General features: G+C 41.6%; 1 protein-coding gene and 1 long non-coding RNA gene across 2 annotated transcripts; one reads left to right on the top strand and one right to left on the bottom strand.

Moving 5' to 3' along the window:
- Positions 1–250: 250 nt before the first annotated feature.
- LOC117834478 (receptor-like protein EIX1) lies at positions 251–3761 on the bottom strand. The gene is given in 3 exon segments (XM_072295720.1): positions 251–889; positions 892–1357; positions 1359–3761. Coding segments are annotated over 3 exon segments (2922 nt in total). The 5' UTR covers positions 3516–3761; the 3' UTR covers positions 251–590.
- A 4900-nt stretch (positions 3762–8661) lies between these two features.
- LOC140223588 (uncharacterized) lies at positions 8662–11763 on the top strand. Its single transcript, XR_011898941.1, has 3 exons — positions 8662–9096; positions 10304–10444; positions 11423–11763. It is a non-coding gene; the product is annotated as an uncharacterized lncRNA (long non-coding RNA).
- Positions 11764–12725: the final 962 nt, after the last annotated feature.

Raw genomic sequence — 12725 nt, 5'->3', positions numbered from 1 at the left:
AATAAAAGAATCATAGATAAATATTTTTGATCATTAGCTAGGGAATCTAATTTTAAAATTATTAGTCCGTGCAGGAGCACTGGTTGATGAACTAGTTCCATAGAATTTAAATTTATTTGGAATTTTCAGAATTATTAAATGGGCAAAGCCCACTAAATATTCCAACAGCTACCCGTTGTTGTAGTTGTTTAAGATTAAGAAGCTTCTTTTATAAAAAAATAAAATAAAAGCTCATGAACAATACGGGTGATTACCCAGTAAAAAATCGTATAAAAATTGTATGATACAATATAGACAGTAACACCAATGCAAATAATTCTGATTGCTAAAATGCTAACTATCTGTCTGCACCATGATTAACACTAACACAGGCACATCTTCGAATTAGGACAGACAGAAGATCCTATTTTGACATCAATAAAGATAAAGTACAAGAGAAGGTACGCAGCTACTGAAGTAGCTGTGCAATGTACTATCCACTATAGTTACTTTTTTTAGATAATGGAATAGTGTTCCGGCATCAGCCACCTCAAAGAGGTGAAATCAGTCCTCAGTTATTACAAGTACACGCACACAAACCAACATAATATTTATTTTACAGTACTCATCCTGATCAGTCTTAACCATCTAACAAAGAATAGAACATATACTTTGTCACACAGCTGGTCCAAGAGACTGAAGTAAGATATTCTCCATCCATCCTTGAATAGCAGGGCACTGAAAGCCACCAATATACCGACTATGAAACCACATCCAAGTCCCAGGTTAAAGAAGTCTGTCATATGACCTTCGGTTCTTCCTGAGTTACCTTCCCTTGATGCATCATTGCTTGAACAATTCTTTTTAAGAGGAGGCCCACAAAGACCGATGTTGCCGGTGTACATAGTTGATTTGCTGCATATAGGGTGTCAAGTTGTGATCCGGATGGTATTGGTCCTTCCAAGTTGTTGTATGACAAGTCCAAGTAACTCAGAAACGTTAAATTTGACAGGCTTGCTGGGACTTCACCGGAAAGATTGTTCCTGGAGAGGTCAAGTGATTCCAGTGACTGAATGGCCCCGATCCTGCTTGGAACGTTTCCACTGAAGTGATTCTGCGAGAGATTTAGATTCACCAATGCATGAAGAGTGGCTATTTCTTCTGGAATTTCACCAGTTAAATTGTTTAAAGATAAGTCGATGATCTTCATGTTCAAAAAAATTATTCTTGCAATGGAACCATAGTTGGGTTGTTGCCCTTTCAGAAATGTAGATAAACTAGAAGGATCCTCTGTAATTGTACCTTTGGAACAAAAGTCTGAAGGATATATATTTCTCAGTGCGCTTAAATGATAGGTCCCTAGGTAAAGAACCTGATATACTATTGTTAGCTGTATCCATGTATTGAAGGCATTGAAGATTTGTAATGTTAATTGGAATGCTCCCAAAGAACATATTGTGACTTATCCGTAAAAATTGTAATCTCACGAATTTACCAATCCAATCAGGCAATCTTCCAGAGAACTTGTTTCTTGATAAGTCCAAGACATGCAGCTCTGTGCAGTCTTGCATAGATGACGGGATCCTTCCAGAAAAACTATTGTTACTTACATCTAAATACATAATCACTCTGTTCCCAAAGCATTGGGGCAGTTCTCCTTCAAGCAGATTGTCAGCTAAATCTAAGTTTGTCAACCCTTCAGATTTGCAAATAGAGTCAGAAACATGTCCACTGATGCGATTATTGAACAGGAACAATTCTATAAGGTTAGGTCCAAAATTTGCAGGTAGAGGTCCTGATAACGAGTTCATGGAGATGTCCATGGAGGTTAAATTTTCTGGAAATGGGGGTATATGACCAGTCAATTGGTTAGAATTGAGATCAAGATTTACCACTGACATGAATTCCAAATTTGCTGGCAAACCTCCACCGAGGTTATTCTTTGAGACATTCAAAAATATCGCTTTGGAAAAGGCACTAGAGAACCAGTGTGGAATCCTGTCACTTATACCCGTGCTTGAGATGTGAAGCTCTTTGATGTCCACCATCCACTGCAGCCAGGCAGGAAATGTAGGACCCATTTGGCAAGTTGAAAAATCGGCATACCAAAGTCTGAAAGGAGGTTTCCATTTCGAACTGATCTTAATCCTCAGGGAATTAGAAGATAAATCTATGTACTCCAACTTCTTTAGACTATCAAAGTGCTCCTCTCTGATTACACCATCCAAGTCATTGTGGCTTAGGTCAAAGTTGGTCAAATTAGTGAGCATCGCTATCTCAACAGGAACATGTCCAGTCAAGCGGTTGCGAGCCAAGGTAAGCGTAGTTAAACTAGTCAAATGACCTACAGATACTGGGAGAGGTCCAGTGAGGTTGTTCTGGCTGAGATCAAGAACGACCAAGCTGGTTAATTGCCCTATCCAAATTGGTAACATCCCATGGACATTGTTGCCTGATAGGTACAGTTCCTGCAATTTGTTGGGTAGATTCTCAAACAGCTCATCAGTTGCAACTTCATGCAACAGACTATGACCAAGGTTTAGGATTTTCAAACCGCAAAGATTCTTCAAGTTTGGTATCATGATGCCCTTGCTCGTTTGAGCATAGCCTGAAAAATCAAGGACTTCTAGTGATGCCATGTCTCCCAGCGCTTTGCCGGGAAAGCGACCGTACATATAGGTCGATCCTAGATTGAGGTTCTTGAGGCTTGTTATGTTCCAAAACCAAGCAGATATAATTGGGTGGTCAAAGTAGTTCCAAGAGAGATCGAGCTCCTGGAGATTTGTAAGGTTACGGTACAGGACCGATTGGTTTGCGCTTAGAAGCGAGCAATACGATAGATCAAGGACCCTCAGAGAAGGGATCATGCTCACCACAAGAGACCAGTCAACCACCTCGCCGAGGTTTACCATCTTAAGGTTCAAATACTGTAATAATGGCAGACGTGTCAGCCATGACACATCCCTTGGGTTCAAAAATGTCATGTAAGAAAGGTCGAGATACCGCAATTCGGACAAGTTGCCGAGCTGGGGAGGCACACTGCCAATGAAAGGTATGCCAGAGAGGTCAAGATACTCGAGGTTCTTGAGACAGCCCAAGAACTCCGGAATACGGCCATCAGACCCCTCGACGGAATTCCAGCTCAGATCGAGGTGCTCCAGACGCTCCAAGGCAAGCAGAGAGCGACTTATCTGGCCGACCAGGAGCGTGTCCCCAGAGCTGAAGTAGTTGGCGTGCTCGTTGCCGAGCCGAAGCTCGAGCACGTGGCCGGTGCGGTTGCTGCACCGGACGCCTCTCCAACGGCAGCAGTCGTCACCGTCCTGCCGCCAGGAGTCTAGGACGCCTGCCTCGTCGCCGGTGATGCCTTGCTTGAAACCCAGCAGAGCTTCCCTCTCGTGCGGCGTGCAGGTCGCAAGGACACTGCTGCCTGCCGGTTGAGGCCGTTGCAGTGGTGATGCATGGGAGGCGACAAGCAAGAGGCTGCAAATCGCCGCTGCGATAAGCAGCGATTGGACGTTGGTAGCTGGAGGATGCATTGGTGGATTGGTAGCGACGTTGATTCTGGTGGCTCGTGCTCGTATTTTAAGGCATCGGATTTTCTTTTGAGAGACACAGGGAGTCATGGCAGAGTTGAATTTCCGCATGGTATTTTGTTATGCCGTACGCGCGTCGCCGTCACTGCACTGCTGATGCCGCTCGTCGTCGTCGCCGCCGCGGCGCACGCCGCACATGGGTGAGTGGCGTGCATCACCCACAGGGCCGGCACGACGTGTGTGAACATGTGGCGTGCGATGGCCGCCGAAATTGACGAAAGATGGAGGGTAAATGCACCTACAGGTCGTCATCGTCGTCGCGCTGTCCCCTGGTGGAAGTGGTACGTCGCCCGCGCCGCGATCCTGGACCCGCGTGCGCTTTCCCTCTCGTTTATTCCCCCAACTGATCTGTGTTTCCTCCGCCAAAAAAAAAGTCATCCAGATTAATAAGAGGTAAAATGAACTCCCCTTATTTATCAGTCATATTCCAGTCATATTCAGCGCTAATAGGTTGCTGCATGCCCACATGCACATGCACATGTACCAAATTAAGTATAATGACTTATTTTTTGATAAATTTTGAATCTCAGAATGACTTTTTTTTTCGACCGATGGACTATGCATTAACTAGAGACATCTCGAACCACACACCTCTGTTTTTAAACACAGGTGATACCTGTGTTGCATTGGCAATAATCCACAAATGTTCAAGTTCAAGATTGGTTGGTTATTACGTTATGGGTTTATAGTTATGGTTAATAAGATGTGGATGGAGATCCTAAAAGGTCGTACACCATTAGGGAAGTGGCAGGAAAAGATTAGATGCCCCATGACAATATATCTAAGTGGATGGGCCAAAAATGTTAGTGTTGCATACAAGATGGCTACGTTTAATAACTAACCAAATTGGTACATATTCAAACAGGCTAGGATATGAAGTATATATGTGCTAGTGTAAAATATGATTGCTACGTTTAATTAAAAGATTAACATGCCGGTCAGCTTTCGTAGTAGTGCGAATGGATTTTGTGTTAGTGGACGATACTTGTGAAAGATGATATCCCTCAAGCTTCTGAGCAGGAGAGGATGTGAGGCTAGCAATTTTCCAAATGAAACATAATATTTGAACATCTGCAAACAGAGGATGTGAGCCTTGAAAGTTTCTATCAAAATTTTATCAAGTGTTCTCGAATGTTATTAAAGAATATTTGATGGCTCTGTTTGCATTTTTCCATAAGGTATGTTACCACTCCGTAGCCTAAACTTTTGGGACAATAACATTATTATCAAACAGTAATGATCAACAACAAATTAAGCATTATTGACCCATTACTTGTTGCAATTCATAAAACTAGCCATTAATCTCATTTACCAATGAATCCTAGAAAATCCTTGTACCTTCACTTTCTGTTACATATGGGTCAGGATACCCTTCATGATCTTCCGTGCTAGCTCTCAAAAATAGTTACCACGAACAATGAATTATTCGCGCCAAGTTACGTGTGGACTCCGAAATATGAAAATTCGTAATTTTAGAGACAGACTTGGATGGAGGTAAACTTTATATGAAAATTATAGATTTAACAAGACCTACAACTTTGTAGTTGAAGTTTGATTTAAAATTATTTAGATACCCAAAATATAATTTTACCTCGGTGTTCCTGCCCTTGTAATTTGAAATTTAGGTTGTACTCCGAAATTCATAATTTTTGCATACGGTTTCAGATAGAGACAAACTTTATATGAAAATTGTACATTTTGATGGGACCTACAACATTGATGTTGAAAATCTATTGATTTGAAGTAATTTACATGCAAGTCGATACAATCTTTTTGTACCTGATGGAAATGTAGCGATTAAGATAAATAAGAAAATGTGCTTATTTCCAAACAATAAAAGGTATTAGACAAAGTGACGCGCTCCCCTATATTATATAATATAATGGTTGATATGCTGGCTATTATGGTTGCTAGGGCTAACGAAGATGGACAAGTGAAAAGGATATTACTACACTTAATTGGATGATACTATTATTTTCATGGACCATGCATGACATTGAATATGAAACTTTTAGTCTGTGAACAATTGTCAGGTGTAAATATTACCTTTATAAGAGCAAAATATTTTGCTTTGGTAAAAAAATTAGAAAATACAGAATATTTTGCTTTGGGAAAAAATAATTTAGAAAATATAGTGGATGAAAAGAAAAATAGTTTGCTCCCAGAGGGAGAAAATAGTCCGTTGATTAACTCAGGTGTCGGCCTGGCGTTGGAATTTTTTATTTTAATCTTTTTTAATCTAAAATATTAAAAAAAGCATGTGCCAAACTAAAATTCTAAGAAATAGCCCTTTTGATCGTGCCACGACCCTTGGCACGACCAATACTTGAGTCGCGCCAAAGCATGTGGCACGACTGGCCCTCCACGCTTGATCCGTGTGAGTGGGCACTGAGCTGGCATGGCTGAGTTGCGCACATGCTTTGGCATGACTGAGTCACGCCAAGCGACGTGTAACCACTAAGCCCACCATCCACTTTCTTTCTCCCTTGCCCTCCCAGCCCTAGCCCGAGCTCTCTCCCTCCCATGGCGCCGCCCCCACTCCTCCCCCTCTATATCCACTCCATGTCTCACCTAATTCAAAGGGGAAACAAACAGAAATTGGTTTGGGAAGGTAACTCCTACACTCTAACCAACTAGTTTTTCTCGATTTTGTCGTTTTAGTTGGATATGAAATGGTTAGGTTTTATGTATGATATGACTTGGAACTTTGGATTGAGTACGAATCATTGTGTTGTATCGTGCAATTGGTTGACGGTAACTCCTTCCTGTCGTGTAGTTTCTCTTGCATGGTAGGATTTTGATGTGTTAATTGTGGGTAATGTGATTTATTAATAATGCTTTAAAGAAAAATCTTCATTATTATTTAGTAATGTAGAAGTTGTAAGGAAATAGGTGAAGGTCCATGTAATCAATTTAATTTGGTGGTTGTTTGTAGATGGATTGTTTAATTCGTTTTTCTTGGGTGGCACGATTGATGATAATGGAGAGTTTGGAAGAATGAGGCAACAAGTAGTAAGATTTGATAGTCCTCCAACATTTGATAATATAATAGGCCGAGTAAATTTTTTGTTCAAAGTTGCAAATGAGGAAGAGGATTTAAGGATTTGTGGATGGTTTGATGCTAGTGACAAAAGATCTCACTATATGTTGATGCCACTTGCATGTGATGATGATTGGTTATTTTACAAAGAGTAGTGAAAGGTTTTCAAGTTCCTTGTGCAAAGTTAGTTGTGGATGTTTGTCCTCGGTGTATGTCTCGTGAACACTTAACTCAGGAAGATGTGTTACCGCCGGTCAATGAAAATGGTGAACAAGAGGATTATGAAGAGGGTGGTGATGATAGTTCTCATGGTTCAGGTGGTACCGGTGATAAAGGTCACTTTGATATATGTAGAGTGAACAATGATTTTGATGTTGCCAACTTGGAGGATGTGGTAGATGAGGATGATTTATCGGTGGGCTCGGATGAAGAACAAAGTGGTGGTGAAGATTCTATTAGAAATTGTGGTGAGGAAGAAACTTGTGGTGAAGGTGATTTTGGAAATTGTGGTGTACAACAAAGGGTGCTAGTGGTGCAATCAATTGGGTAAAGGCAACTCTTATGGAGACTATTGGGTAAAGTGATTTTCCTAATTTGTTCTATTTGGAATGTCATTCATGTGGTAAAGGCATTTATTTGAGTACATATGGACTTTCCTATTTTTTGTTGGAGGGGAGGACTTGTGATTGGGAGACCTTTCCAGGTAGGGAACACTCTGTCTACGTTTGGGGTCCTGTTCGGAACAACTACCTCTTAGAAGCATGATTCCATATGGGTTATAGTTGATAGACTGACCAAAACCGCACATTTTATTCCGGTTCAAACAACCTACACAACCAAGAGATATGCCGAACTGTACTTTGACTACATGGAGTGCCCAAAACGATCATCTCAGATCGAGATACTCAGTTTGTGGCACGCTTCTGGGAATAGTTGCAAGCTTCTCTTGGCACCAAGTTGATTCGTAGCTCGACTTATCACCTTCAGACAGATGGACAAACGGAAAGGGTGAATCAAATCCTTGAGGAAATGCTTCGAGATTGTGTCATTCATTATGACAAACTGGGACAAATGCTTACTGAAGAAGAGGCAACGTGGGAAACTGAAGAATATCTCAACAAAAATTTCGGCGGTTTTCTTTTCGATTAGGGAGGTACGTGCACATCCACACTAGTTTTAATCACTCGAATCTTGGGGCGAGATTCTTTTTAAGAGGGTAGGCTGTGACACCCCTAGTAATTAAGGGACTAAATCAAAGAATCGTCAAAGTGATTAAGAAGCAAATCAAAGCTAACTCCAAATTGCTAAGAGTTAAGATCAAAAACACCTTAAATTTTGGCTAAGTGTTAAATCTCCTTTTTGTTAATAATCAAATGTGAAGCAAATAAAAATAAATTTCATATAAGAACTTAATTTTTGGCCAATATAAAAGTGGTAGAACTTTTCAAATTGAACACCTTTCACTCACAGTACTTCTTCTGATTTTGAGGAGAAGATGTTCAAAAATTGAGTAGAAGTTATGCATCGTGAAATTCACATTATTGTTGTTTATTGTTAAAAATTCAAACTTGTAAAGAAACCCCAATTTTTGCTATACAACTATGCCTCCTATTATTTTATTTAAATACTATATACAATTTTATGATTTTACAATATTTGTACAAAATTTTTCAGAAATGTTTGCTTGTGCTAGAAATTCATTTAAAGTTTAATTTTGACCATTTTCTTTTGTCAATTGCGTGAAAACCAGTGCAGCTCTTGAGTCGATTTTTGCGGCATTGTATTCTTCCCATTTTTTTCTTTCTAACGAGTATTTATGGATAATTTTCAGACGAGTGTAGCTGGGTCAATTGAGGTTAGAAATTAGGACTAGTTTAATTTGCGCGGGCCCACATGTCAGTCACACCTTCTGCTTCCTCTCTCCATCTGCACGCTACTGGTTGGCTGCACAGATGCCAAGGACCGCCGTTGGGCAGCTCCGGCTGCACCAGCAGGGCACCCCTCGCCGGTTGGCCGCCCAAATGACGCCCACGTGAAGTTCCTTGCGAGCCATGCCCCTCCTCGCCACCGGTTGGCCAGAACCGCCCCGACCAGAAGCTTGCCGCCACGCAGCCAATGAACTCCGGCAACACCCCTCACCGCCAATACCCAAGCAGCATGCCATGTCATCCTTATCCTCGCGCTGCTCCTCGCCTATAAAGCTGGGTGCCAGCTTCTCGTGGAAGCATTGCCCCTCCCAATCCTCCATTGACAGTACTGCCACCTCCAAAATTCCCCATCTTCACTGGCGAAATTCGTCGCTGTCGGTCAGCCACCGGCCGATTCCTCGCGCTAGGAGCTTCCTCATTCCGCCGCGCCTCCGTTTTCCACTTCCTGGCCGCCCTTCCTCGCCGGACAGTCCTCCCCACGGTGACCCCATCCGCCCCTTCTGGTTGTTGTGAAACCCCAGTGGCGCCGCCCCTCCTCATCGCTGCGCCCCTTCTGGTGAGCACCCCCTGCCCAAGGTGCCGCCCCGTCCCTCTTCCTGCCGCGCCATCTCCCCCTGTTGCCGCCAGCCTGAACCAAGGCCACGACACGGCCAAGTCCCGTGCTCCACCGTGCGTGTTTCTGTTCTGGTGCGTGAAAGGTTCTGGTTGGAGAAGAAGGGAAAAGGAGAAGGGGTTATGGGAAAAGTGCAGGGACCTATGTGCGAGAACTCTTTAGATCTAAGGGCTGTTTTGAAATCGGTTTTGTTTATTCCTAGGATTAAATAGCTGCAAACTTTGAAAAGGCATAGAAAAGTGTAGACAAATTGTGAAAATGTCAAACTTATTTTGTTGGGTTCCTAGTGACATCTAGTTTATTTCAAAAATATTTATTGTGCATGTTACTATTTTATATTTGGTGATATGATTTAATTAGTCCAAAAGCCATTAAATGCTTTATAAATCATATAGTGCTCTAAAAATTGTGAAACCACTTTTGTTAGTTCTCTTGTGGCATGCATGTTCATGATCTAAAACTTGTGCTACTGGTCTAGGTGATGTTCATGTTGTTTTAGGTTCAAATGCCTAAATGCTAGTTGAATCTTGTTATTTGCACCTTAAATAGAGGAAAATGGATAAAAAGGCAAGATAAGTTTCCTTATGCATATGTCTAATTAGGAAGAATAATAGCTTCTGTAAGACGGGAGTTTTACCTTGTTTAAATAAATGCATGTGGTTTAATATACTTAAAATGTGATAAATAGTTTTTATGCTCAATAAATCTTGGAAAATTTATAGTAGCCTCTGTTAGTGTTAATGAAGCTTCTACAAAAATTGCAGAACCCTATCTTACTAGATGCTTCCAGAAGTATTTATTCAAGTTTAATAGCTAGTTAAATGCATAAGGGTAAAATAGTGAATGCTTAGTTTTGTTGTTTAAAAACTCAGAAACAGGATAACTTTCCAAATAAATGATGAACAACACCAGAACGACCACCACCTTTCTTTGATGAATTCTAAGTTATTAAAATCTTATATGTGTACACAATCACCATCAAAATAAAAGCCATTCGATCCAAACTTGTTGTATGAAGAAAAGAAATGTTTATAAACTTGTCTAGGTGAATGTGGTCGAAATGCACCGCGAGCTTTTACAATATTTATGAAATGCAATCTACATCATGGAAGATTATAAATGAAATCTTATGCATATGCATCTCGTGTAGAAACTAACCTGGCTGACGGAACGTATGAGCTCGGCCCAGGACGCGAAGAAAGACACCCTCTTGCTGAGCTGAATGTAATCGAGATGAACCAAGGCCCAAACCAAAGTTCGGAAGAGCCCAAGGCTGATTTAGGGCAAGAAGGCAAGCCTCGGAGCATAACCTTGGTTTCTAAAATTTACGCACTACTTATGTTACTTATGTTTGTGCATTAAGTTTATAGGCGTTCCTTAAAACCGTAGTTGCATGAACCGAGGTACCTATGTGCTGAATACTAGTATGTTAAGACGAGTAGTTGCAATGCTAAATAAGGACTCGGTAAAAGTTGAGTGATTTCCTATCACCCGCGAGCTATAGGAGTTGCATGTTTACTTATGTTGGAATCGTAAGGTTGATGGGCAGGGCTTGGTACTCCACTCTGAGATGGTTGATGCCCCGTCTGTATAGAGGAAAAACTGCTAAGGTCGAAACGGGTGGGAGTCTTGGTCAAGTGTTTGAAAGTACTAAACTCATACCTAGTATGGGATGGGAAAGCCTAGTACCTAATTGAACTGGGACGTGGACATACTCACCGCTCTCTCTGGAACTGGGTTCCCATGAGGTCTCATGTGGGTACAAGTGCAGCCTCGGTACGGTGCCGTTCCGGGACTGTTGGGGCATTGTATTCCAAGGGAAGTGGGATCTGTACACGTGCTGGGGATTGATAGGGATGGCTAACATGTGTGGACCCAGTGTGGTACGCATATGTCATGGGGTTTAGGTCCACCTTGCAAGGTTAAGAAATCCGATTCGAATCATCTGCTTCTCACAGTTTGGGACTGCTTGACCTCTTTTCCTGCATTGAGTAAGAAGGTGAACAAGGATGATGATTAATATTGATGCTTGATTAAATTGCTTGTTCTACCATGCTTGTTTAGAATAGGTTCTTACCTAGAATGGTTAATCAACAAGAATTTGATGCTAAAATTTGAAAGTAAGGATCCACTTTAGAAGCTTTGGCAAAAACAAACCCCTCAGCTAAAAAACCTTGCATGTTTAGGAGTCGGTGGATTAGGTACCACCTGACAGGTAAGTCTTGTTGAGTATTAGTATACTCAGCGTTGCTTGTGGCTTTGTTTTCAGGTAATGACTTGGTTGCCAGTTTGACTTGGCCGTCTCCGCTCCCTCCGGGATGGACGGTTGAGTGGGATCCATCCTCGATCGGCGAGGATCATGGTGCTTGATATCATGGCAGGCTTCACCATGGTATTGTGTATTGATGTTAGATCTATCGTTTATTTTTCCGTTGCTTTTGAACTTTGAACCATCTACTTTTATGCATTTGAACTCCTGTATTGTAATAACTTAATGTGGGACCTGTAATGAATTATCTGGATTGTTGTAATCTCTAGACTCGCCTTCGTGTGAGTATGCTTTGATTCAATCCGAGACAAGTGGTTTATCGGGTGAAACCCGACAGATTACCATTTTAACTTGATTAAAGTGTCTGCTCGCATGTAAGGCAACGTTGAGTACACTTTAGCTGGGTTAATCTGGGTGGTTCTGCCACACGAACAGAACAGGGATCGATTTGAAGGAGGCTAGAATAGTTGCACAGTTGGCACAATTGTGGGCAATGAAGACACTTGTGGCTGAATTGCCTAAAGTTGGAGAGTCTAAGGCTAGCAATACTAGGAGGAAATGGAAGATATGGCGAGGGAAGCACAAATGGAGGCAATGAAGGCACTTGTGTGTGACTTACCTATGGAAAGGAAAGAAAAGGATGTTCCCTATGATGCAAAGGGAAAGGGCAAGGTGCAGGATGTGGGCAAGGCCAAGGTGCAAGATGTGCGCGTCCAAATTGACACCAAGGGCAAGGCCATCGTCGCAACGGACAATGATCCAGATGTGGAGGATGTTTGGGATGATGATGATTTGTTGTTCGATGGTGATTCGGACTAGTATCATGGTCTATTTCAATTATGTTGTAATAGGCTTGTGTAGTGGACTATTTGAATTATGTAATGGACTAGTGTCGTGGACTATTTGAATTATGTAATGCTTTTGTGTTGTGGACTATTTGAATTATGTAATGGACTTGTGTCGTGAACTATTTGAATTATGCAATAGACTATTATCGTGGATGGCATACAAGCATGTAATGGATTATTACAACCATGCATTGCTTATGAGGTAGTACAAACACAACCATGACACAAGATGGAAATGTGGTGATACATACCAAAATACTACATGCATAGGAAGGGTGGTAGATCCACAATATTGAAGAGATGAACACATAATGATACAACCCTATTCACCCATAATAGTTGTGACGCCCAACAACTGTAGGTGGCATGAAACACCGGTTAATATTCCTCGCTCGCTCTTGGCGCAGTTCTTCCTCTAGCTGATTGATACGATCAGCCATCAACATCTTCTCTTC

This window comes from Setaria viridis, chromosome 8 (genome assembly GCF_005286985.2).
Source record: "Setaria viridis chromosome 8, Setaria_viridis_v4.0, whole genome shotgun sequence".
NCBI classification, from domain to species: Eukaryota; Viridiplantae; Streptophyta; class Magnoliopsida; order Poales; family Poaceae; genus Setaria; species Setaria viridis.
Note: the sequence above shows the minus strand (reverse complement) of the source record. Positions and strands in the feature narration are given on the sequence as shown.